At 47.9% G+C, this 23,423-nt stretch overlaps 1 protein-coding gene across 1 annotated transcript in view; it reads left to right on the top strand.

Moving 5' to 3' along the window:
• The first annotated feature begins 5,655 nt into the window (after window positions 1–5,655).
• Window positions 5,656–23,423, top strand: part of LOC129329136 (zinc finger protein ZFP2-like) — a 35,705-nt gene continuing 17,937 nt past the window's right edge. The window contains exons 1-5 of the mRNA XM_054978576.1: window positions 5,656–5,725; window positions 7,856–8,096; window positions 8,288–8,390; window positions 9,253–9,335; window positions 10,311–10,437. Of these exons, the coding sequence (XP_054834551.1) occupies window positions 7,989–8,096; window positions 8,288–8,390; window positions 9,253–9,335; window positions 10,311–10,437 (421 nt within the window). The 5' untranslated portion in view covers window positions 5,656–5,725; window positions 7,856–7,988. The remainder of the gene's footprint in view (window positions 5,726–7,855; window positions 8,097–8,287; window positions 8,391–9,252; window positions 9,336–10,310; window positions 10,438–23,423) is intronic.

The following is a 23,423-nucleotide window of genomic DNA, read 5'->3' as shown; positions in this document are numbered from 1 at the left end:
ATTAAGTCTTCTATAGGAAAACCATTTTCTTGTTATGTGGTCTTATGAATGAATTTGCAGACAGTTTTGTCTTTTTTCACAACTATATTAGCTCTGAGTCTTGTGGGTTCGAGTTTATACACCGTTCCCCGCTGAATTTTGAGTGTTCTGCTTCAATAAAGTTTGCAGTTAATTTTAGTTAAATTACCAAGTCTTGAGTTTTCTGCTGGTTCCACGTGGCCTGTTGGGCAAAATCGTACCCGGATTTTAGAGAGCCCAGACCCTCAGATTCTGCATTGTCTGCTCTGATTGGCCAGGGCTCTTCTGGGCTAGACACTTCTCATGCGGAGGACAGTCTTTCCCAGCACCTCTTGCTCCCAGGATCCTTGGAGACCCTTGAGAATGAATTTGAGATAGTGTGCATGCAATGCATACCCCGGGCCACGGAGCCACGGATCCCTCCTCCCTTGCCCCCTGGGCCGAGCGTTTTGGTGCTCTAGGCAAACTGGGACTTTTCCCCCTCCTTTCCGCATTCTGATACCTGCTGTGGTGTTCATGTTCCGAAATTTTTAAGCAACTGTTTCAGCTCAGTGATAAAAGCAGGGAACAATCTTAGTTGATTAAAATACTTTTTCTATCAAACTAAAAGAGAAATGAATGACAGTGAGTCTGTCTGTCTATTTATTTATTTATACTCTGCCCTATCGGAGGACCAAATTCAATTGCTCAAAAAAGCTATGTTATAGAATAGTCTGGTACACCGAGGTTTGCAGAATAGAATAGTCTGGTACACCGAGGTTTGCAGAATAGAATAGTCTGGTACACCGAGGTTTGCAGAATAGAATAGTCTGGTACACCGAGGTTTGCACCGAGTTCCCTGCAGCCACACAGCAGCTGTGAGGAATGGCTATTAAAAATAAAGGCGCGCCCAAATGGCTCCAGAGCACTACCGGCGGGGAAGGAAGTGCTCTTGGCTCCCCTCCCAGCCATTTCTGTGTGCCAAAATACCCCCAAGAGACCATATTTCCGTCTTTTTACTGCTCTATGTGCACATGGTTGCTATTTTTGGGAAATGGCTTGGGGGGGGCAGCCAGGAGCCTTTCCTTCTCCTTTATTTCTTAATAGCCATTCCCCTCATCTACTATGTGGCTGCAGGGAATCTGAATTGGGGCTCGGACCCAGACTCTTTAAAACCCAGGATGTCTCGTTTGACCATTACTGTTATAGAGAGAAGCAAGGAGCGAGGATCGCTGTCTGAAACATGCCAAACTGTGAGCCAGTTTGGTGTTGTGGTTAAGAGCGCGGGACTCTAATCTTGAGAGCCGGGTTTGATTCCCCACTCCTCCACTTGGGTGACCTTGGGCTAGTCACAGCTCCCTCAGAGCTCTCTCAGCCCCAACCACCTCACGGGGTGTTTGGTTGTGGGGATAATAATGACATACTTTGTAAACCACTCTGAGTGGGCATTAAATTGTCCTGAAGGACAGTATATAAGTCAAATGTTGTTGTTGTTGTTATTATTATTATTATTAAAGTGCAATTGAACATAAAAACGGAATATTCCGGGCAGCTGACCGTAGAAATATGGGTTGAAATATGATGCAAAGAGTCTCTATGGAATAACGCAGAGAACTTCTCCCGCTCTCTTTCATTCAAGGATTCCATTTCTAATAAAACGGAAACATATTTTGCATGATACAACACTTGACGTTTTTAATTATTTAGAAAAACAAGCATGGCTGTTGTGTACAGACACAAGATGGGCTGCTGTCCCACTGTGCTCATTGCACCCCCCCCCCACAACAACTTCCATCATCCATGGCACGGGAACATGGAGATTTCACTCCTGTTATACATCCTACTATGCAATTGAGTAAGCGTGTTTCAGACAACTCACTTTATACCCTGGTGCACCACCAGAGGGCGCTGCCATGGAGGGAAGCCCAGACGAGGCACCGTGTCCCTCCAGAAAACGTGCCGTGGCAGGAAGGCCAGGCCGGGATCGGGAGGGGAACAGGTGGCAATACCAGCTTGCCGCTTTCATCCAGCTGGTATTAGGAGTGGAATATTGCTCTTATTCTTCAGTCACTTCATTGGCTATTCATCAGTTACTGGGCTCTATTCAAGGTTTGGCAACCCAACAGAAAGTCCTTCCTATCTGCAGGGCAGCTTCGTTCATCTGCACAGGGCCATCTTCAGGCGCTACCCTTCAAAGCGACAAAATCAACAGCTGCCCTTGTATGGGCATCCTCTGTCTCAGCGCCCATCTGATCGAATGACCTGCCAGAAGAGGTCAGCAAAGCTCTCGCTCTCGTGGCTTTCAACAACCAGTGCAACACTGAACTATTTAGGAGGGATTTCCATCTAAGAGAGATGCATTGGTCCAAGGATAGGGTCTGTAGACTCTGCTACTGGGTACCATCTGTTGCTGTAAATGTGCTCCTACTTAATAGTTTAACCAGTTATCAATCTGCTTATGTTGGGTTTCAGTGTGGTTTTCCCCCAGCAGTGTACTGGATTTCTGTTTGGTTTCAGCCTAATGAAAAGAGTTATGTTTTACTAGCAACAAAGCCCCTTGTGGGAAAAAATACAATGGGCTCTAGAAAGGGGAGGGCAGGCAGGCAGGCATTCCCACCTCCTCCGTCACTGATCCTGGCCGGATGAAGGCTGGGGGTGGGCACCGCTAACCCCCTCTGCACCTGATCCTTGTTGAGTGAAGGGGGGGGGCGGGCCTTGCCTCTTGCTCCATGCCTGATTCTGGAGGGGTGAAGTGGGTCAAACATTTCCACACCTAAAGGGAGTTTAACCCCCTTTATTCTGTGAAGGATATTTTCCACCCTCCCATGTTATGCTGCCTTTCTCCCCAATGGGGACTCAGAAGTGTTCTCTCTTTCATTTATCCTCTCCACAATCTGGTGAGGTAGGTCTGCCTGAGGGGTTTGACTGGGCTAACACCAGCCAGCAACCTTCTTTTGCAGAAGGGATATTTGAACCAGGACTTCCTCAACTCTCCTCTGACATTCTAGCCTCTTTTCCATACATGCTCTGATAGGCCAGGGAAGTGGTTAAACGCCTGTCTTTTTCCACAGAGGAGACATTTTCCACCCTCCCCATCTGTGCCGCCTGCCCAGTTAGTCTTTGCTTCCCTTCCAAAATGCAGAGGGCTGCTGCGGAGCTCATCCCTGCCAAGGTGCTCTGAGCCCCTTGATTTTGGGCACTGCAAATTCCACCATCGTCCTGAAGTGAGAGGCCAATTTGGAGGCTCCAAGCTTTATTTTCAAAAAAGGTTACGCCTGCCACAGTCAACCATTGCTTCCAATACAGAAAGCAGGGGGGAGTAGGGGGTTCCGGGGCTTGCACGGCTAGGCTGGCGCTCCAGTTCCTTTTGTGTTTTGTGTGGCAACTCCCATCTTCATTCTGATGCTGGTGGCCAATTTTGCACCGATAACACGCCCCCCCCCCCAACACACACATACATACAGCTGAACTTCCTTCACTTGGCCTTTAGTTAAACTCTTGATGAAGTAAAGTATCATATACACTTAATCATCCAAAAATGTGTGTGTGGGGGGGGGAGATTGATTTTATTTCTCTTATGGAAATGGATGGAGGTGTTATTAGAGTTTGTTATTTATAGGGGAATTTAGTAGTTTTCCAGCTTCTTTAAAATTTGAAATTGGTCATGGCTCAAACTAGAAAAGGCAGGGGAAATTGGTGTTGGCCACCTTGATGATATCATAAAGAGCTTACGATACCAATCATCGAAACAGAATCCCTAGACATACCCCTTCCAGAAACACATGGAAGAAATTTTGCCCACTTAGCTGATACAGATACGTCAATTTTTGGCTCTTGGCCTGTGGACTACGTCAGACCCAAAGGAGGCAACAACTGAATACCACCGGTTGTTACCTACAGCTCACAGCTGAAACCACATCGATGTACTATCAGTGACCATCGGCCTCTCCTGGACAGGGATATTTCTCTTTCACAAGTCTTCCGGGCAGGTCCTTCCTTGTCTACAGGCAGCCCTCAACTTAAAACAGTTTCTCAGCAACAACCATGGACCACCCACAGCAACATAAACCCAGGAACCAAACCATGCAATGGACCCTGTCTGCGTTGGGCAAACATTGTGGTCTCTGCTTGAGAAAATCAAGGGACACAAATCTGACGTGGGAAATCATTAACTGGTAAGGGATCTTTTTAAATATCCCTGAACATACTAGTACAGACTTGAAGAGTCACTGTTCTACCAAAAAACCTTCAAAGGGAATAGGCGACATGAAAGCGGTGAATTTGAACTCATGAAGAAATTAACCACTTCATGTGATCCTGGCCTAAAAAAAGACTTGGGTTTCCTTATTCACCTTAATTGCTAACTGCTGTACAAGACTCTCTTTTAAGAAATTTTAATTGGCTGTTCTTAATGTGTTTTATCAGAGTATGACGTTTGTACCTGTTAATTATCACTTTGTACCTGTTAATTATCACTTATCTGTTATCACTCATTGTTTAATTAACAGTTAATGAGACTACATCTCCCTGAGTTGTTTTAGTCCCTCTTTCTTCATTACTTCTCTTATTTTTTGAACTGACCACCGCTTCCATCCTCCTCCATTCTGTCTAACTGCTAATTTCTCTTTCAGTCCCTTAAGGGAAATGTTCCCTTTGGTAGACTGATGAGTTCGCCTTCCTAAGTCAATCCTTCTCTTTCACCTTTACTGTCAAAACAGTCATGATGAAATTCATCTCAAAAACTGGGGTTGCCAGCTCCAGCTTGGGAAATCCCTGGAGATCTGGGGGGGGTGGAGAGGGTGGATTTTAGGAAGGGCCCTCACAGGACCATAGAGCCTACCCTGCGAAGCAGCCAGAGGAACTGTTGCTCTCTGGGACGCGGAGGTCCATTGCAATTCCTGGAGATCTCCAGCCACCCCCTTGAGACTGGCAATCCCCCCTCCAATCCCTCTGCCTCGCTGGTCCCCACCTGGAAACCTTCCCCATAAAAGGGATTTGATCTGCCCTCCGCCTATCCGAAGGGCTTCGCTGCTGCTCTCGAAACCTCATTTTGCTATCAATTAGTTTGGTCTTTAAGGAGCCGTCGGACTTTGCATTGCACGCCTGGAAAATCTCCATCTTTCTTTCTTTCTTTCTTTCTTTCTTTCTTTCTTTCTTTCTTTCTTTCTTTCTTTCTTTCTTTCTTTCTTTCTTTCTTTCTTTCTTTCTTTCTAGTCCGCCTTTCTCGCTGAGCCCCAAGGCGGGTTGCCTAGTGTGTGATTAGCACAGTAGGTATTCCAAGGGCATTTCCACAAGCAATGCCGTAGGGTAAATACACGCGTCCATCTCTTGCCAAAGGCTCTGCCAGCCCCCCCTCCGACCAGCCTTTAACATCTCCCCACCTAAACGCGCCAAGTCGCCTCGACTATGGAATTGATGCCCCCCCCCCCGACCAGCTCCGCGGGCTCATTTATTAAGAGGGGGGGGGGCTTGACTTCCTTTCCTGCATGCAATTCCCTGCACTGGGGCTCTGGGGAGTTGGGGGGGGCGGTTGCAAAGCCGTCCATTCACTCCGCAGCAGCGCCGAGCCAAGCGCGGCCCCCGCTTCTCCCGGCGGGTCAGCCGCGGGAGGGAAGGGAGCGCGGCGCATGCCTAGAAGGGCGCCTGCCAGCGCAGGGTCCGAAGTGCAAACGCGCGGGGGGTCTGCGCTTGTCTCTCGCGGAGGGGAAGCAGCCCGTGCGGGAACCGGGTGAGCTTCGACTGCTTTGCGGGGAGGGAGTGGCGGCCGGCCGGCGGGGAAGGGGGCGGAAAGCGGCCCGGGCGGTGGGCTTGGGGCGCGCAGGCTGGCTCGGGCTGGACTTCTTGCAGGGTTTGCAAACAGGGAGCCCCCGAGAGGGAGCCAAAGGGCGGCCTGGGTGTTGTTCCCGAGGCCAGACCCTGCGCCTCCGGGAAGGGGCCTCCGATCTCAGGCGCGTGTTCAGGAGCTGGATTTAAAAGCCCCCCTCCGACCCCCCCCCAAGCTCCTTAAAGGGAGCCTGCCTGGGGTTGTAAAGTCCGGATTGGGAACTCCTCGGGAGCGGACAGCCATTCGCTCCAGGGGAGCTGGTCTCTGTCGTCTGGAGCTCAGGTATCGTTCCGGGAGATTTCCAGGCCCCTCCGGGAGGTTGGCAACTGTTGATCTGACCTGTCCAGCGGCAAAGGGGACTCCCGCCTCGTCTGGATTCCTCGTGAGCCCTAAAGGACTTGCTTAATGACTTGCTCAGATCTTGCAAACTGGGCGACGGGGCTTCCTTTATCCAGTCCAGCCATCTCGTTTTAGGTCTTCCTCTTTTCCCGACATTATTGATTTTTCCACAGAGTCTGGATTTCTCGTGATGTGACCAAAGTAGGATAGCCTCAGTTTAGCTTCTAGGGAGCATTCAGGCTTGATTGGATCTAGAACCCACTTACTGGTCTTTCGGGCCCTCCAGTGTATCCACAAACCTGCAGCTGGTTTGGCAGGCGCCAAAGCTGCTTCTTCAAACTACCATTAAATATGGTGACCACAGGAAGCTCCGAGGTTGGTCTGCAAAGCAAGCAAGGATGGAGTCCCTGATAAGTACCCAAAACACAACTCCAGTGTTCTTTTTCAACATTTCTTCAACTCTGTATTGGATTCTTGCTAATGCTATAACAAAATCAAAAAGAGTCCAGTAGCACCTTTAAGACTAACCAATTTTATTATAGCATAAGCTTTCGAGAATCAAGTTCTCTTCATCAGATGCCTGATCAAAACTGGCCAGTTTTGATCAGGCATCTGATGAAGAGAACTTGATTCTCGAAAGCTTATGCTACAATAAAATTGGTTAGTCTTAAAGGTGCTACTGGACTCTTTTTGATTTTGCTACTACAGACTAACACGGCTAACTCCTCTGGATCTATTGCTAATGCTATGTCTTTGTAAACTTGTATTTATTTACCCTATGGCATTGTTCATGGAAATGTCCTTGGTCCTGTATGGCAATGTCCTTGAAACTAATTCTGCTAATCTCACACTATGTCATCCACCTTGAGTCTCAGTGAGAAAGGCGGACTATAAATGACACACATACACAAATAAATAAATAAGCAAGCAAGCAAGCATTTGGATTTACACTTGGGACACAATTTACGCAAAGGGGAGGAATAATAGATTGGCCTTGGCTTCATCTATCTAAACTGCCATGGTTGGTTTTGTCTCTTTAAGATGAGGACTAATTACTCCTTTAACATGGGGATTAGCAACTCAAAGGCTGACATTATTCTTGAACTGGGAAATTCTCTTCTTGTATGTAAAGTTTTTTTTAAAACTTCTGGTTATGGTATATGTACACACATTTTATAGCTGTTTATGTCTAAAAAGGGCCCCGTGGCACAGAGTGGTAAGCGGCAGTACTGCAGCCCAAGCTCTGCTCGTGACCTGAGTTCGATCCTGGCGGAAGCTGGGTTCAAGTAGCCGGCTCAGGGTTGGCTCAGCCTTCCATCCTTCTGAGGTCGGTAAAATGAGTACCCAGTTTCCTGGGGGTAAAGTGTAGATGACTGGGGAAGGCGATGGCAACCAACCCAAGAAAACATTGTGATGCGACGTCCTCCCATGGGCCAGTAATGACTCGGTGGTTGCACAGGGGACTGCCTTTACCTATGTATTAATTAGGTCTGTTTTGAAATAATGAGTGCTTTCTAGTTGTCTGTAAACTAATACAGCCTTCCTGGACTGAATTAACAGGACAAAACATAAATGTTCGGTTGAAGATTCAATAGAAATGGACTTGGGCTGGCAATCTGTCTGTTACATGTTTTAACTCCTTTTTGATATATTATACATTTATAACTGTCCACTTGCCACCTTTACTTTTCTCAGATTGTGAATCCGAGAGCTTTGCAGCCGCCTTCACCGTCTTTCCCACCAGTGGCTGAAGCCAGAAAGGCACAGCAAGAACGAGATCCTGGACCTGGTGGTCTTGGAGCAGCTCCTGGCCGTCCTGCCCCCGGAGATGGAGAGCTGGGTCAGGGAATGCGGGCCGGAGACCAGTTCCCAGGGGGTGGCCCTGGCAGAAGGCTTCCTCCTGAGCCAAGCAGAGAGTGAGAATCACGACCAGCAGGTGAGAAAGTTTTATCCTGAGGACTCAAAAAAGCAAAATATGGAAAAGTCTATCCTAAAAATCCACCCCCCCACACCCAAATGCCCAGCCTTTAAAGAAATCAGCCTGCCAATCTTCCCTTCTCCACCCCTTCCCAGATGCTTCCTCTTCCGTTCCTAATTCCTCTCCCCCTTCCTTCTCTTCTCTTCCAGGGGCTGTCAGAAGAGGCTGCTGGTTTCTACGAGGCAGAAAAGGGGCCGTCTGATCCGAGGCAGAGGCCGCTCTTCTGGGGGGCCACACAGGAGAGCGATGGAGGTGGGTAAGGGTTTCTCTTGCATCTTCCCCCTCTCAGCCTCCTTCCTTCCCCACAGTAAGCAAGGCAGCCATTTCTGGGCTGCTGTTAGTGTCAGCATGGAAAAGGCATTGAGATCCAGCCTCTGCTTCAGGTTCGGAATGCATTTCCTTTCAGAAGTATAAAACTTTGTACCTCCAGAGCAGCCTTTTGAACTTCAAACCAGGTGGGGGTGGAAAGTGCCATCAAGTCATAGTAATGCATCTGATGCAGAGAGCTGTGGTCCTTGAAAGCTTATGCTACAATAAAGTTGGATAGTCTTAAAGGTGCTACTGGACTCTCTACTACTGTGGATCAAGTCAAAGCTGACTTATAGCGACACCTGCTGGGGGGTTTCCAGGCAAGAGACTAACAGAGGCTGGAGAGAGCTAAAACCCCCCTGAGGGTTGGGTAGGCCGGGAGGGGGTGAAACATTGGGCAGAGGTAGCCACTGTTTGCCTCCATGCTTCATAGGGCTCAATGGAGTGGCGCTCGTGGGGCTGTTGGGAAATTCCTGGAGATTTAGGGGGTGGAGCCTGGAGAGGGCAGGGTATGGGGAGGGAAGAGGAGGGGCCTCATCAGGGCATAATGCCATAGAGTCCACCCTCCAAGGCAGCCATCTTCTTCAAGGGAACCGATCTCTATGGCCTGAATATCAGCTGTAATTCTGAGTGACCTTCAGGCTCCACTCGGAGTCTGGCAACCCCTGTTCTGCCCCAGGGACATAAGAAAGAAAAGGCTCTTTGAAGTATGCAGGTCTCCAGCCTTTGACGCCTAAGAAAACGTGGAACTAGACAAGGCAGTTTGCAGGATCTGACTCTTCTCCCCTCCCCTCCTGTCTCACAGGTGATGGAAGGACACGGCTGGGAGGATCTGGAGCTTTGAGACCTGGTGGCGGACGTCAGGCGGCCCCTGAGCATCCAGATCGGGTAGGGAAGGAATCCTTGGGGGCATCTCAGGGGCCTCGATCCTCTGCCCCTTCTTGGGCCAGCACGACCCCGTGTTTTCTCTTTCAGTCGAAGGGGCCGACTAGGGCTGATTCAGTGAAGAAGCTTTGGCTCCTCCAGATCTGCTGTAGCCTGGTGGTTAAGTGGCTGGGCTGTGAATCAGCTGTCTGCTGGTTCGACTCCCACTCCTGTCACGAGGCCAGCAGGGGGCCTTGGATGAGCCTCCCAGTCCTCTCATCCCAGCTCCCCACCTGTATTGTGGGGATGTAACTAACACGGAGTTTGTTCTCTGCTCAGAGTGGAGCATTAATATTTAGTAGAGCGGTAAATAAGCACAGGTATTATGAAAGCTGTAGGAAGAGCCCCGTGGCGCAGAGTGGTAAGCGGCAGTACTGCAGCCCAAGCTCTGCTCATGACCTGAGTTCGATCCTGGCGGAAGCTGGGTTCAAGTAGCCGGCTCAAGGTTGGCTCAGCCTTCCATCCTTCCGAGGTCAGTAAAATGAGTACCCAGTTTCCTGAGGGTAAAGTGTAAATGACTGAGGAAGTCAATGGCAAACCACCTCGTAACAAAAGTCTGCCAAGACAACATCATGATGTGATGTCCCCCCACAGGTCAGTAATGATTCAGTGCTTGCACAGGGGATGGCCTTTACCTACTTAGTAGCCCAGTGGTTAAATGGTTGGGCTGTGAACCAGGATTCTGCTGGTTCGACTTCCACTCCTTCCATGAAGTCAGCAGGTAGCCTTGGGTCAGCCCCTCCTCTCAGCCCAGTCTTGTGGGGATGATAATAACACTGACTTTGTTGCTGTGACTGGGGCACTAATCTACCTAGCAAAGTGGTACGGAAGCACAGTTGTTGCTATTATTGTTGCGGTTGCTGTTGTTACTCTCACCCTACAAGACTGGTTTTAGAGCCGTTCAAGTATGTGTAATGAGAAAATGTTTCTTTCTTGCAGGGTCCGGTGACTCTAGAGGAGGTGTCTGTCCGTTTCACGGAGGAGGAGTGGGCTCTGCTGGATCCGGACCAAAGGACATTGTACAGGGAAGTCATGGAGGAGAATCGCAGGAACGTGGCTTCTCTCGGTATGGCTCTCTTTTTGCCTTTACTTGATTATTACAAAAAGTAGGAATCCATCAGTTTGGCTCAATGCACGCTACATTTGTGTTTCATTTATTTAATGAAAATCTCTTTGTCAATTAATCATCTGGAGCTCTTTAAACCTCTAGGATGGACAGGACTAGCTCCAGCTCTGCCTCTCCTGAAAGAAATCCAATGGGAATAAGCAGAATGCTGGGCCAATGAGAGTGAGAGTCGGTAGGAGGGACAAAAAAGGAGGAGGAGTTTCTAGGGCAATATCTTTAAACTGCTAGCAATAACTGTGATGGACAGGATTGGCTCCAGCTCCTCCTCTGCTGAGAGACAACCGATGAGAGTGGGCAGAATGCGGGGCCAACAGGAGTGAGAGTCAGTTGGAGGGACAAAAAAGGAAGAGGACTTTATAGGGCAGTATCTTTAAACTGCCATCAACAACAGTGATGGACAGGACTGGCTCCACCTCCACCATTTGTAAGAGACAGCCAGTGGGAATGGGCAGAATGCTGCGCCAGTGGGAGTGAGAGTTGATAGGAGGGGCAAAGAAGGAGAAGGGGGCTTTGGGGTCTGCTGCCCAGCGAATGGAGGTCATTTCCAAGCTGCCAGCCAGCCCCCACCGACGTCCCCTCACTCAGAGCTCTCCTAGGAACCTTTAACTTCTCCCGGGACTTCATCGAGTCCTTTGCAGACAAGGCTCGCCCCCTCTATGCCCTCCTTAAAAAGAACACCCCTTGGGAATGGGGACATGACCAGCAAAAAGCCCTAGCCGAACTCAAGCGCAGTCTGGCAGCAGCCCCGGCACTGGCCCACCCAGATGTTACCCAGCCGTTCTACATCCAGCTAGCAGTTTCCGACAAAAGCATAGGAGCCACCCTCACCCAGCAACAAGCAGAAGCCGCTAGAGTAGTAGCGTACGCCTCCCGCAATCTAACTCCGGTAGAAACTAAGTTCAGCCCCTGCGAGAAGACTTGCCTTGCGCTCGTTTGGATCCTAACCCATTGGGAATTCATTATAGGAGGCTCCCGCACCATTGTGCAAACAACCCACATGCCCGTCAAGTACATACTCTCGGGCAAAATCCAGGACGGACAAGTATCAAATGCCCACATAGCGCAATGGACCCTGGCCCTGGTCAATCGCGGAGTAGAGTTTAAAAAGGAAGCTACCGAGCCACCTGCCCCCTATGGCCTTTTAGTTACCGGAACCGAGCATGAGTGCCCCCTTGACCTGCCCTCGCATGTCGCCTGGCCGGTCACCTGGGGAGTCCCGCTCGAGGAGGCCCGACGGAACGGCTTCACATGCTGGTTCTGCGACGGCTCCTCCTTTCATGTTGGTGGCTCCCCCCGGACAGGCTATGGCGCCGTGCGAGTGAGCGATGCGTTCACCCTCCAGGGGCCAGCCCATCCCCATTCCAGCCAAGCGGCTGAGGTGCAAGCGCTCCTGCCAGTGCTTGAATTTGAGCCCCCTGAGAGCCCACTTGCCATTTACACAGACTCAGATTGGACAGCCAAAGCTATCACGGTCTGGCTCCCCGTGTGGCAAAATCAGGGATGGAGAACTAGTGATGGGAAACCGGTAGCCCACCTCCAGCTATGGCAGTGTGTAGCCGCGCTCGTCCAGGACCGGACGGGTCCAACACAAGTGACACATGTCAAAGGGCACCAGAAATCAAACTCGGAAACAGCATATTGGAACGACCAGGCAGACTTGACAGCTAAAGCCGCCGCCACAGGAAGCGGTCCATTAAGCGGTCCATTACCGGGTCCAGCCCCAGGCCTCCCCCTCCATCCTGTTACTACTCGGGCACAGGCCCGCGATCAGGCCAAGGCATCAGCAGGCACGCTGGACCTGGCCCAATTACAAGCATCCGACCCTGAGGTGGCCAGCCTCCTAGCCGCAGGAAGAGACCAGACAGGAAAATTAGCTATTAAGTAAGAGGAAGGTGTCGTATGGGCAGTAGATGCAGCCGGCGAACGCCATTGGGTGGTACCGATGGAGGTCAGGGCTGATCTGATTCAATTTGTCCACGAGCAAGGGCACCGAGGCAAGGACCTGACGTTGGAAAGGGTGAGAGAGGTTGGTTGGTGGCCTGGCATGCGTACTGAAGTAGCGCAGTGGGTAGACAACTGTCTGTCCTGTGCTATGGTCAATGCAGACCCCACCGGACCCCGAGCTCCCCTCCAGCACCAGAGAATTGACGGACCCTGGGCTTGCATACAGATCGACTTTATCGGTCCGCTCCCTCTAACCCCCCGCGGCAATCGCTACTGCCTCACTGTCATAGATCCCTTTAGTAAATGGGTTGAAGCGTTCCCATGCAAGCACAACACTGCAGCCACCACGGCCAAACTTCTGTTTAATAATGTTTTCTCACGATGGGGAACTGTAAGAGTCATGGATTCCGATTTGGGCTCACACTTTATTGGAGAAGTCACCCAGGAGCTATGCAAGGCACTAGGCATCCAGCAGCGCTTTCACATAGCCGGCCACCCTCAAGCCTCCGGAGCAATTGAACGAACCAACCGGACCCTCAAGGAGGCCCTCCGAAAGATGGTTCGCTCCTCCGGGAGAGACTGGGATGAAAAACTCCCCATAATTCTAATGGCTATCAGAGGCACCACCGCAGTTCACGGATTTACACCCCATATGGTCATGACAGGACAGAAAATGCAGCTCCCAGAAGCCTTCTGGCTAGACATGCAGCTCCCTTCTGATATGCAGCCCGTAGTAATTAACAATGCCTGGGTTCAGGATCTCATCTCGTCAATACATGCCGTCCACATGCAAGTAGCCCAAAGGCTGGGAACAGCCCAGAAGGACATGGACCGCAAGCTAGGATGGGTCAGGAACCCGAGACAGTGGGAGGAAGGGCAGCTCGTGTTATATAGGAAGTTCTCACAGAAGACACACTCGCTGGCAGCTAAATGGCAAGGTCCCGTCCCTATCACAAAAAGAATCTCCCCAGCAGTCTACCAGGTGGCCATTAAGAAAAAGACAGGAGGAACTTGGCTCAAATACTTCCACGCCTCCCAAATGAAGGAGTGGAAAGGGAAGCCTCCCCAAGCACCTCCGCCGGTGTACGACCCCGGGGGAGCGACCACTAGCCCAGTCCCCCTCCACCCAATAGTCCGCCAGATATCCCTTCACCCTGGGCCAGAGATACCCTGTGTTCCCTTAGATCAAACCTTTCTAGCTTTAATGTAGAGAAAAGAGCAGAGTATGTATATATGAGTGTTTAGAATTTTTTTTCAGTTCTATTCTTTAATGTATTGTCGAAGGATTTCACGGCCGGAGAACGATGGTTGTTGTGGGTTTTCCGGGCTGTATTGCCGTGGTCTTGGCATTGTAGTTCCTGACGTTTCGCCAGCAGCTGTGGCTGGCATCTTCAGAGGTGTAGCACCAAAAGACAGAGATCTCTCAGTGTCACAGTGTGGAAAAGATGTAGGTCATTTGTATCTACTCAGGAGGGGTGGGGTTGAGCTGAGTCATCCTGTGAGAGTTTCCCAGGGTGTGGAATGCTAATGGCGGGAGGCTTCACTGTATCCTGAGGAGGTTCTTTTGCATATGGATTGGTACTTGATGTGCTAATCTTCTCTGCAGGGCTATTGTCGGAGATAGAATGTTTTGTTAGCCTGGTGTTTTTCAGAACTGGAAACCATGCTCTGTTCATTCTTAAGGTTTCTTCTTTCCTGTTGAAGTTTTGCTTATGCTTGTGAATTTCAATGGCTTCCCTGTGCAGTCTGACAAAGTAGTTGGAAGTGTTGTCCAGTATTTTGGTGTCCTGGAATAAGATACTGTGCCCTGTTTGAGTTAGGCTATGTTCAGCCACTGCTGATTTTTCAGGTTATCCAAGTCTGCAGTGTCTTTCATGTTCTTTTATTCTTGTCTGGATGCTACGCTTTGTGGTCCCGATGTAAACTTGTCCACAGCTGCAGGGTATACGGTATACTCCTGCAGAGGTGAGGGGGTCTCTACTGTCTTTTGCTGATCGTAGCATCTGTTGTATTTTTCGGGTGGGTCTGAATACTGCTTGAAGGTTATGCTTTTTCATAAGCTTTCCCATCTGATCAGTAATTCCTTTGATATATGGCAAAAACACTTTTCCTGTAGGAGACTGTTTTTCCTTGGTTGTTTGATTCATCCTGGGTTTGATTGCTCTTCGGATTTCATTTCTGGAGTAGCCATTTGCCTGAAGTGCGTGGTTTAGATGGTTAATTTCCTCATTGAGAAAGTGCGGCTCACATATCCGTCTTGCACGATCCACTAATGTTTTCATTATGCCTCTTTTCTGTCGGGGGTAGTGATTGGAGTTTTTGTGTAAGTACCGATCAGTGTGAGTTGGTTTCCTGTAGACCTTGTGACCTAACTGAAAGTTTGCTTTGCGGATGACCAAGGTATCCAGGAATGGGAGTTTTCCCTCGATTTCTTTCTCCATTGTGAATTGTATGTTCAGGTGGATGTTGTTGAGATGATTCAAAAACCCCATCAATTCTTCCTCCCCATGGCTCCAAATGATAAATGTATCATCCACAAACCGGAACCATACACTAGGTTTGTGGGGTGCTAATTCTAGAGCTGTTTTTTCAAAATGTTCCATGTAGAAGTTTGCTATAACTGGGCTGAGTGGACTCCCCACACTAACTTTCTTAGGCGGGCCCCATAGTTGGGACCCTTGGAGGAAACACGGCAACCAAAGCCAAATAGGACCACCAGCAAAAGTGATTCTTAATTGGATTTAAGCCGCATGTTCGGAAAAAAATTACACAGGCAAAAGAGAGTTGCTGTGTGTCGAATGTTGGAGAGGCTTTAGCCCAAAAGTGAATACATTCTTCCAACATTGGGACCACCAAAAAAGGTGATCTCTCTGTTTGAAAACGTTTCACCCGCCGTGCTGGTGAAGATCCCGCATCTACGTAGATTCGGGGTCTCACCTGCCAACCCACGCATTTGCATGATGGTCGGCTTTGGCTTTGAGGGCCGTGCTTCCCCTGAGGAAACCTCCGTCAAGCCCATCAACCCCCCCTATTCTACTAAGGTTCTTATTCGTCATGGTGAGCTGCTATACGGCGCCACCAGTTAGTATGCTTTACTGTAAAGGTAAAAGACCCGTCAGTATTTTGTAAATATGTACCCTCTGGAATGTGTTATTGAGGTGCGTTCGCTACGCACAAGGGGCAGCGTGCCTCATTTACACAGCCAGAATCCCCCGCGCCAAGATGACCCCCAAATAACCCAGACCCAGTGGTGCCGAAAGATTTTCGCCGCCTCCGCCGCTTTTCGATAAACGCTGCCGAGCGCCTTCGGCTACGCTTCGGCCCTTTCCGCCAGCAGCCTCCCACCCCGCCTAATGTAATCTTTTCCCTTGCCCGTACCGTACAAAGGAAAAGAAGGGGGGGAGACATATTGAAGTTATAACAAAGCCCTGCCAGGCCTTCCAAGTCAGGGCAACCTGAAAGTATCCCACACCAGTATATTTTTGTTTTGTGTGTTTCTTTCTTTTAACCAAAAATTAGGGCCTCCCGAGGGAGTCCCTCCAAAAATTGTTCGTCCTGCAGACAAAAAAAATAATAATTTTAGAAAAATAGAATGAAGGTCTCCCTAAGCAGCAACCCTTACGGTCACTGCAAACTGCTCTCTAATCCATTTTTAAGTAAAACAAACGGCACGGCCAGGCTGAGCCGGGCCGACAGCTCTCAGCCCGCAAAATAAGAGCAGCCCGCCACCGAGCAAGGGGCACCTGAAGGCCACATAGTCCAGGCACCCAGGAACCCCTGGGGCGAGTTTGCATAATCCCGCCTAACGTACAACCGACCCTTGCCAGATGTAAAGATGCCCCCCCCCCTGAAATATACATGCTGTAGAAAGAGACCTCCGCACAGGAGTTCCCTAGAGCAACAAGCTGGAAGGCTCGCTTAGTGCTCTGGGACTTCTCGTTCGAACCCCGCCTAATAGACAGTGCTGGCAGAGAGATGCCCTCCCTTTTTCCCCCCACTTCGCTTCATTTATTTTGCTGCAACAAACTCAGGGAACCTGTACTTATATCCGCAGGTCTCCCCAGGATATTTTCGCCACAGAAAGGAAAGGAAGGCCAAGAGATGAGGCACCTGGCTACTCTGTGTTTGCTCGTGCTGGCAGGCACCCTAATAGAGGGATGCTCGTCCAGATTAATGCCCTACCCCCACTGGAGATGTATTAATACCCTAGCAGAAAATGAAATGATGGTCTGCAAAGTTGTGCAGCAGATTAACATGACCACCCCCACGAATCGCACCAACTTCCGCAATTGCGAAGAGCAGTGGATCCGACCCCCAGAGCTTGTCATATTATGTGTGGGAGTAAAAACTATGTCTCAAGAGCTAGTGTGCTATTCGCCCAGTGATACGGTTTCACCTCTTGCTCCGATTCCATGTATGTTTCTTCCCCGCATCAGGCCCGCCCCCACTGCAGTCCCGGTGGTAGACAAATATACCACCCCTGCCTATTTCGAAACCTCGCCATTTGTCACTGAGGCCCCCGGACCATACTGTGAAGTTATTCTAGTGTCGGCCGCAGTATGGAAGGCAGGAGACCCCTTTAGAATGACCATCCTACTAGGCACTACTACCACTGAAACTGCATCAGTCATCATCACGCCCCCTTCAGGCGCAGTTCTCTCCTTTGCTATAGAGCGCTGGGAGAACCTGACCTGGATTGTAAAGGAGGAAGACCTAGTCAAACACGGCCCACCTGATTGGATACTGATTCAACAGACGCCCGAATGCCAAACCAAGCCCCTAGTAGAGAAATTTTACCAGCTTGGGCTGCTCTTTGTAAATTTGACTCATGAACCAGGCAATTATTCCCTGCTGATCCGGACCCAGGAGACCCACACCATCCAAATTGACCCTTTGATTGCTAGCAATGAACAATTAAGCCAAGGCGGCACGCATATAGTGGGCTCCCATGTTTTGAAAACTGACATTCGAGAGAGAGTTCTAGTCCGCCCGCAAATGTCTTTAAAAGAGATCCGCATAGACTTAGCTGAGCTAAATATAACCCAGAGGCTGCCGCAGTGCGCTCCCTATCTGGAGGCCGGTAGCAAGGGTTGGAATGCATGGCTACAACTATGGATCGATCCCCTCCCTCTCTCGCGCGTGCCAGATGAAGCATCGCCGACTGGACTGCTCCTGCAGCCGGAGGCTTAGCAATCATGGATTCGGTCAACATTGAGACTCTTGCTAATAAGTTTGCCCATGTTACGACTAGCATCTCCGACTTAGGCAAACCGGTGGTGCAGTTCCTAAATTCCATTTCAAATGGGCAACACGAGATCAGCTCCATTTTAGTTAACTGGGAGAGTCAAATTGAAAGAGATTTTTCTCTGCTGCTCAAGGGAACGCAGTCCTTTAAACGCAACGTGTCAATAGCCATGGCATGTATGCAAGCCCAACAATTAAACCAATGAAATGAGGGGGGGGGAGGAAAAATCCCGCGAGGGGTTGAAACGAACAGTGCTCCAAGACAATAATGCTTATGAAATTAACTCACTCGGAATGACCTTAAGCTCTTGAACCAATTTCATTAAAGTCTATAAAACAAACTTTCAATGCTCCAAAAATTTGAAGTATGCAAAATAAACTTAAATAGGCAACGCCTCACCGCATATACTTCATGGGGGAATAAGAAGTGTTGGGAGCTGGTTTGATTTGCTTTAAAGATGAGCATCCCAGTCAATCCACGGCACGCTAAGAAATTTACTGCCGCCGTTTGCTATTAGCATGGGGAAAATACTGTGAATACGCAGGCTACGAATACTGTTTGATTGAACAGGTTAGTGTTATGAAATTTATATGGGTACCTACTATGGAGCAGTCTATTCAGTTTGTTTTTGTCAAGGTGTATTTATTTTGTAGATGCAAGAACTACACAGTCGCGAACGTGGAGGATAAGACAACACAACGCACATGCTCCTGACGAGGCGTGGGACGAAATCTGTGCTTCAGCCGGCCCCAGATTGGGCGTGTTTAGATGTCTGATGACACTAGGGTGGCCTAGCCCCCCCTCCTCTCTCCAACGCGTCACTATTGTCACTCATTGGACTGCCACGTAGTTTATATGGATTACAATTGTATATAGTTAGCTTGTATTACATACTATATAGTAGGGTTGCCTGTTTGTATATAACGGTGTAAAACCATTTAGCCTGAATGTTGTGAGGCATTGCCTAATGGAATTTACGTTTGTATTCCCCCATGAAGTATATGCTGTGAGGCGTTGCCTATTGTAAGTTTATTTTGCATACTTCAAATTTTTGGAGCATTGAAAGTTTGTTTTATAGACTTTAATGAAATTGGTTCAAGAGCTTAAGGTCATTCCGAGTGAGTTAATTTCATAAGCATTATTGTCTTGGAGCATTGCTCGTTTCAACCCCTCGCGGGATTTCCCCCCCCCCCTCATTTCATTGGCTTCTGGCGAGGGTAGCCCTTTATTTTCTGATTACAACAATTAAACCAGGCTGTGGCCATGGAGCTAATTCGGCAAGCCACGGACGGGCACTTGCCCCTGGAAATTAAAAGATTGATTATGCCCAAATTGTCACCCATTGAACTGGAGCTTGAATCCTGGTGGTCTCTCGTAAACTCCTCATTCTCACCGACCACCCAGGAGCTTAAATTATTTTTATTAACGGCCAGTGCACACGAGTCATTCCACGTGTATCCAGTCGTGCCTCTGGGACTCCAAGTCAGCGATACCGAAGTCCTCTATGCCCGCCACCCCCGACCATTGGGCCCGCTTCACCCCAACCGGATGGCAGCTCGTCAACCTCCAAGGGTGCCAGCATCAAGGCCAGACCGGCTTCATTTGCCAAGACCAAGCCTTTGCACCGCATCACCCCTGTGTAGCCCCGCAAGTCGACGCCCTCAACGAGTGCTCCTTCGAGGTCGTCCGGGAGAACAGCTCCGCTGTGGTCTACCTTGGGAAAGGATGTGCCTGCGTGCGAACGGCCTGCGACTTTGTGATCCTGAACTTGTTCCAGCTCAAGCCAGTGATCCCGGGAGTCAACCGCTGCTTCTGCAACCTGTCTTCGGTGGCAGCCAGCGACTTCACCTACACGGTACCGGTCTGGACCCAAGAAGAGATCCTGGTGGCACCCTCCATCTATCGTTATGTGAAGCCAGTCTCCCTTGGCATCGGTCTGGAGCTGATCCACGAGCTCCTGACCCACCCTCAGCTCCACCGCACCCTCCAGAGTATCCAGAGGGACGGGGACACCACTGCTTTGGTTGTGTCCCACAATGGCAAGGAGATTTTGGATCTTGCCCAGCGGATCAAGACCACCGGAGAGCATTCGTGGTGGGAAACCCTCTTTGGCTGGAGCCCCACTGCCACTGGAATTTACAATTTGGCCTTGCACGCGATCGTTGTTATTTTGGCCTTTCAAGTTTTGTTATGTGCCTCACTACTTTATTTGGGCTGTTGGAACCGCCGACAGCTCCAGCAACTCCGGATGTCCCACCGCTTGGATCGTTACAATCCCGACCTCCTGCCTTAATGGGTGTACTTGGCGCCCCATTTTTATCCCTTGCTTATTTTGTTGCTTATGGTGATATGAACTGTGTTTGTGTTCTCATGATTATGTGCACGGATCCTGAACCAGCCCCATGGACGCTCTGCTGCCGGACACCGCTCCGAGGCCCTCTTGTGGACTAGGGGGGGACACATTTCTCTGCCTCCCAGCCCACGGCCCGCCTACGAACGACCGCCAGCGGCGCTGCCTCCATGAAGACAATAACTGTGTGCCCGAAGCCCTTCTTGCCGCCAGCCGACCCTGCTCTGCGGATTGACGCAGACAGCAAGGGGGGGTGGAAGTATGTTTTGGAACACATGGACTAAGCTTGCTTGTTCCTGTATATACGCAACCCAGTCCAGCAGCTGTACTGCGGACTGAGCCATCTGTGATCTATGCCGCTCTATTGTTTCAAGCTCTACATGAATTTCTGTCCATTGCTTTCATGAATTTTGCCCCTATGAATTTAGCCCCGAACTAGTCCCTCACTCTATCTTTTTTTTTTTTAAAGAATTTTTATTGGATTAGAAACATATAATAACAATTATAATCACATTCTTTAATTTTTTCTAATTCTAACCCCCTCCCTTTCCCCCCCCCTTTTTATTGACTTCCAACAGTTTTCCAACCCCCTATCCACTTTCGCTCTACTCCTTCATATTTATTTTATTTGTTTATTATAATATACTTTCAGATTCTTCTAAGCACTATTTCCACTTCCTTTCACATATAAATTGTCATATAAATTGTCATATAAATAAAATCCTCTTAATCTATCTTCTTCATTAAAACTACTAATAATATTCATTTTGATAACCTGTGTTTTATCTTACTCCTTCTATTCTCTTCAATATGGGACAAACAATTTGCCCCCCTTTATACATCAATTCCAATACTTCTATACACATACTTATTATACACACTTATTGTCATTTGCTTAGGCTTCTGTTCTATATGTTGTTCTTTATCTATACATATACCATAAGTCTAACAGTTAGACCTATCTTTGAATTTACGTATGTATGTATATATTCACTCTATGTTATACGGTTATCTTTCCAAAAAATATAGATTAGTTAATTTCTATCCCATTAATTCTCATAGTATCAACGCTATTGCTACTTAATATAATACTTAAAAATCATATAAAGTTGCTTAGAATTTTTCCATTAACTCTCCACCCCCTCGGTATAGTCACTTCTCTCCTCCTGTGTACCTCAATAATTTTCAAACTGCCACAGTTCTCCTCCCACCTCCCATTTTTTCACCAAATATTGTTTCAGCTTTCCCCAGTCCGTGTTAAACTGCCCTGGATCAAGGTCTCTCAGTTTTCTTGTCATTTTGTCCATCTCCGCCATGTACAGCAATTTGTAAATCCAGTCCTCAGTAGTTGGCACTTCTTGTACTTTCCACTTCTGCGCATACAAAAGTCTGTCTGCTGCCGTCATATAGAATATCAATGTCCTATGTTGTGCTGGGATGTCTTCCATTCCCAAGTTCAGTAGCAGGAGTTCTGGGTTCTTGTTAACTTGAAATTGTAAAATCTCACTCATTACTCTTATTATTTCCCCCCAGTACTGCCTAGCTACCTCGCAAGTCCACCACATATGATACATTGATCCCTCATGTTTTTTACATTTCCAGCATTTATTAGACATATTCAAATTCCCTAGCGCAATCTTCTTTGGCGTCAGATACCAACGGTAAATCATTTTGTAAATATTCTCTTTAATATTGGTACATGTCGTGATTTTCAATGTATGTTTCCACAAGTATTCCCACGCCTCCATTGTTATTTCTTTGTTAAAGTTTATAGCCCACTTCACCATTTGCACTTTGACTGTCTCATCTTCAGTATACCATTTTAACAACACTTTGTAGACCTTAGAAATTTCCTTTTGGTCTTCTTGTAAAATTACTTTCTCTAATTCTGAGTCTTCCATCCTTATCCCTCCCTTCGCACAGTCTGAGTAATAAAGATCTCTAACTTGTCTATATTGAAACCAGTCGTAGTTTGGAGACATCTCTTGTTGCGTTCTTATTCTTATTTTAAAGGATTCTATTTGAGTTATCTCCTTATACGTTAAACACTGTTGTTCATTATCGACCGTTCTTGGATCTATTACTTCATATGGAACCACCCAGGAGGGAATTCCTTCTTGTAGGTATTCTTTGTACTTCTTCCAAATTGTGAAGAGGCTTCTCCGAATATAGTGATGCAGGAACATAGAATCTGCTTTTACTTTATCATACCATAGTTATGCATGCCATCCAAATAATTTTTTGTATCCCTCTAAGGCCAGCAGTTTGCGATTTTTCAATGTGATCCAATCCTTCAACCATACCAGACAGATTGCATCATAATAAAGTCTCAAGTTGGGCAGTTGCATTCCCCCTCTTTCTTTTGCATCCTGTAACACTTTCATTTTCACTCGAGGCTTCCTGCCTGCCCACACAAACTCTGATATTTTCCTCTGCCATTTATCAAATTGCTTGGAGTCCCTAATGATTGGTATCGTCTGTAACAGAAACATAACTCTTGGTAACACGTTCATCTTGATTACTGCAATTCTTCCCAACCATGACAAGTTCAGCCTATTCCATTTGATCAAATCATGCTCTATTTGAGTCCATAATCTCTCATAGTTATTCTTAAATAGATCTATATTTTTTGCAGTCAATTCAATTCCCAAGTACTTCACCTTACTTGTTACCTCACAGTCTGTTATTTCCGTTAATAACTGTTGCTTTTGTTTAATCATATTCTTACATAAAATCTTTGATTTCTTTTTGTTTACATAGAAACCTGCCAAGTCTCCAAACTCTTTTATTTTTTCTATTACCTTAGGCATGTTTTCAATTGGATCTTCCACAATTAACATTATATCATCTGCAAACGCTCTGACCTTATAGGAAAAGTCTTTTATCTTTATACCACGGATTGCATTATCTTCTGTAATCTGCATCATCAAAATTTCAAGAACCAAAATAAACAACAATGGGGATAGCGGGCAACCTTGTCTTGTACCCTTTCCAATAATCAGTTTTTTAGTCAGCTCATCATTCACCACAATTGCTGCACTCTGGTCTCTATAAATTTCTCTCACTGCTCTTATGAACCTTTCCCCCATTTGTAGCTGTTCCATGGTGGCAAACATAAAGTCCCAGTTCAAATTGTCAAATGCTTTTTCAGCGTCTACAAAAAAGAAACCAACCTCCTTATCACATCGCCTGTCATAGTATTCTATAGCGTTTATGACTGTCCTTAGGTTGTCTCTGATTTGTCTATTTGGTAAAAAGCCTGCTTGTTCTTCTCCAATAACTTCGGCTAGCCACCCCTTTATTCTCTCCGCCAAGATCTTTGCAAAAATCTTGTAGTCATTATTAAGTAAAGAGATAGGTCTGTAGTTTTTAACATTGGTCAAGTCC

This window comes from Eublepharis macularius, chromosome 4 (genome assembly GCF_028583425.1).
Source record: "Eublepharis macularius isolate TG4126 chromosome 4, MPM_Emac_v1.0, whole genome shotgun sequence".
NCBI lineage: Eukaryota > Metazoa > Chordata > Lepidosauria > Squamata > Eublepharidae > Eublepharis > Eublepharis macularius.
The sequence above is the reverse complement of the archived record's forward strand: the minus strand, read 5'-3'. Positions and strand labels throughout refer to the sequence as shown.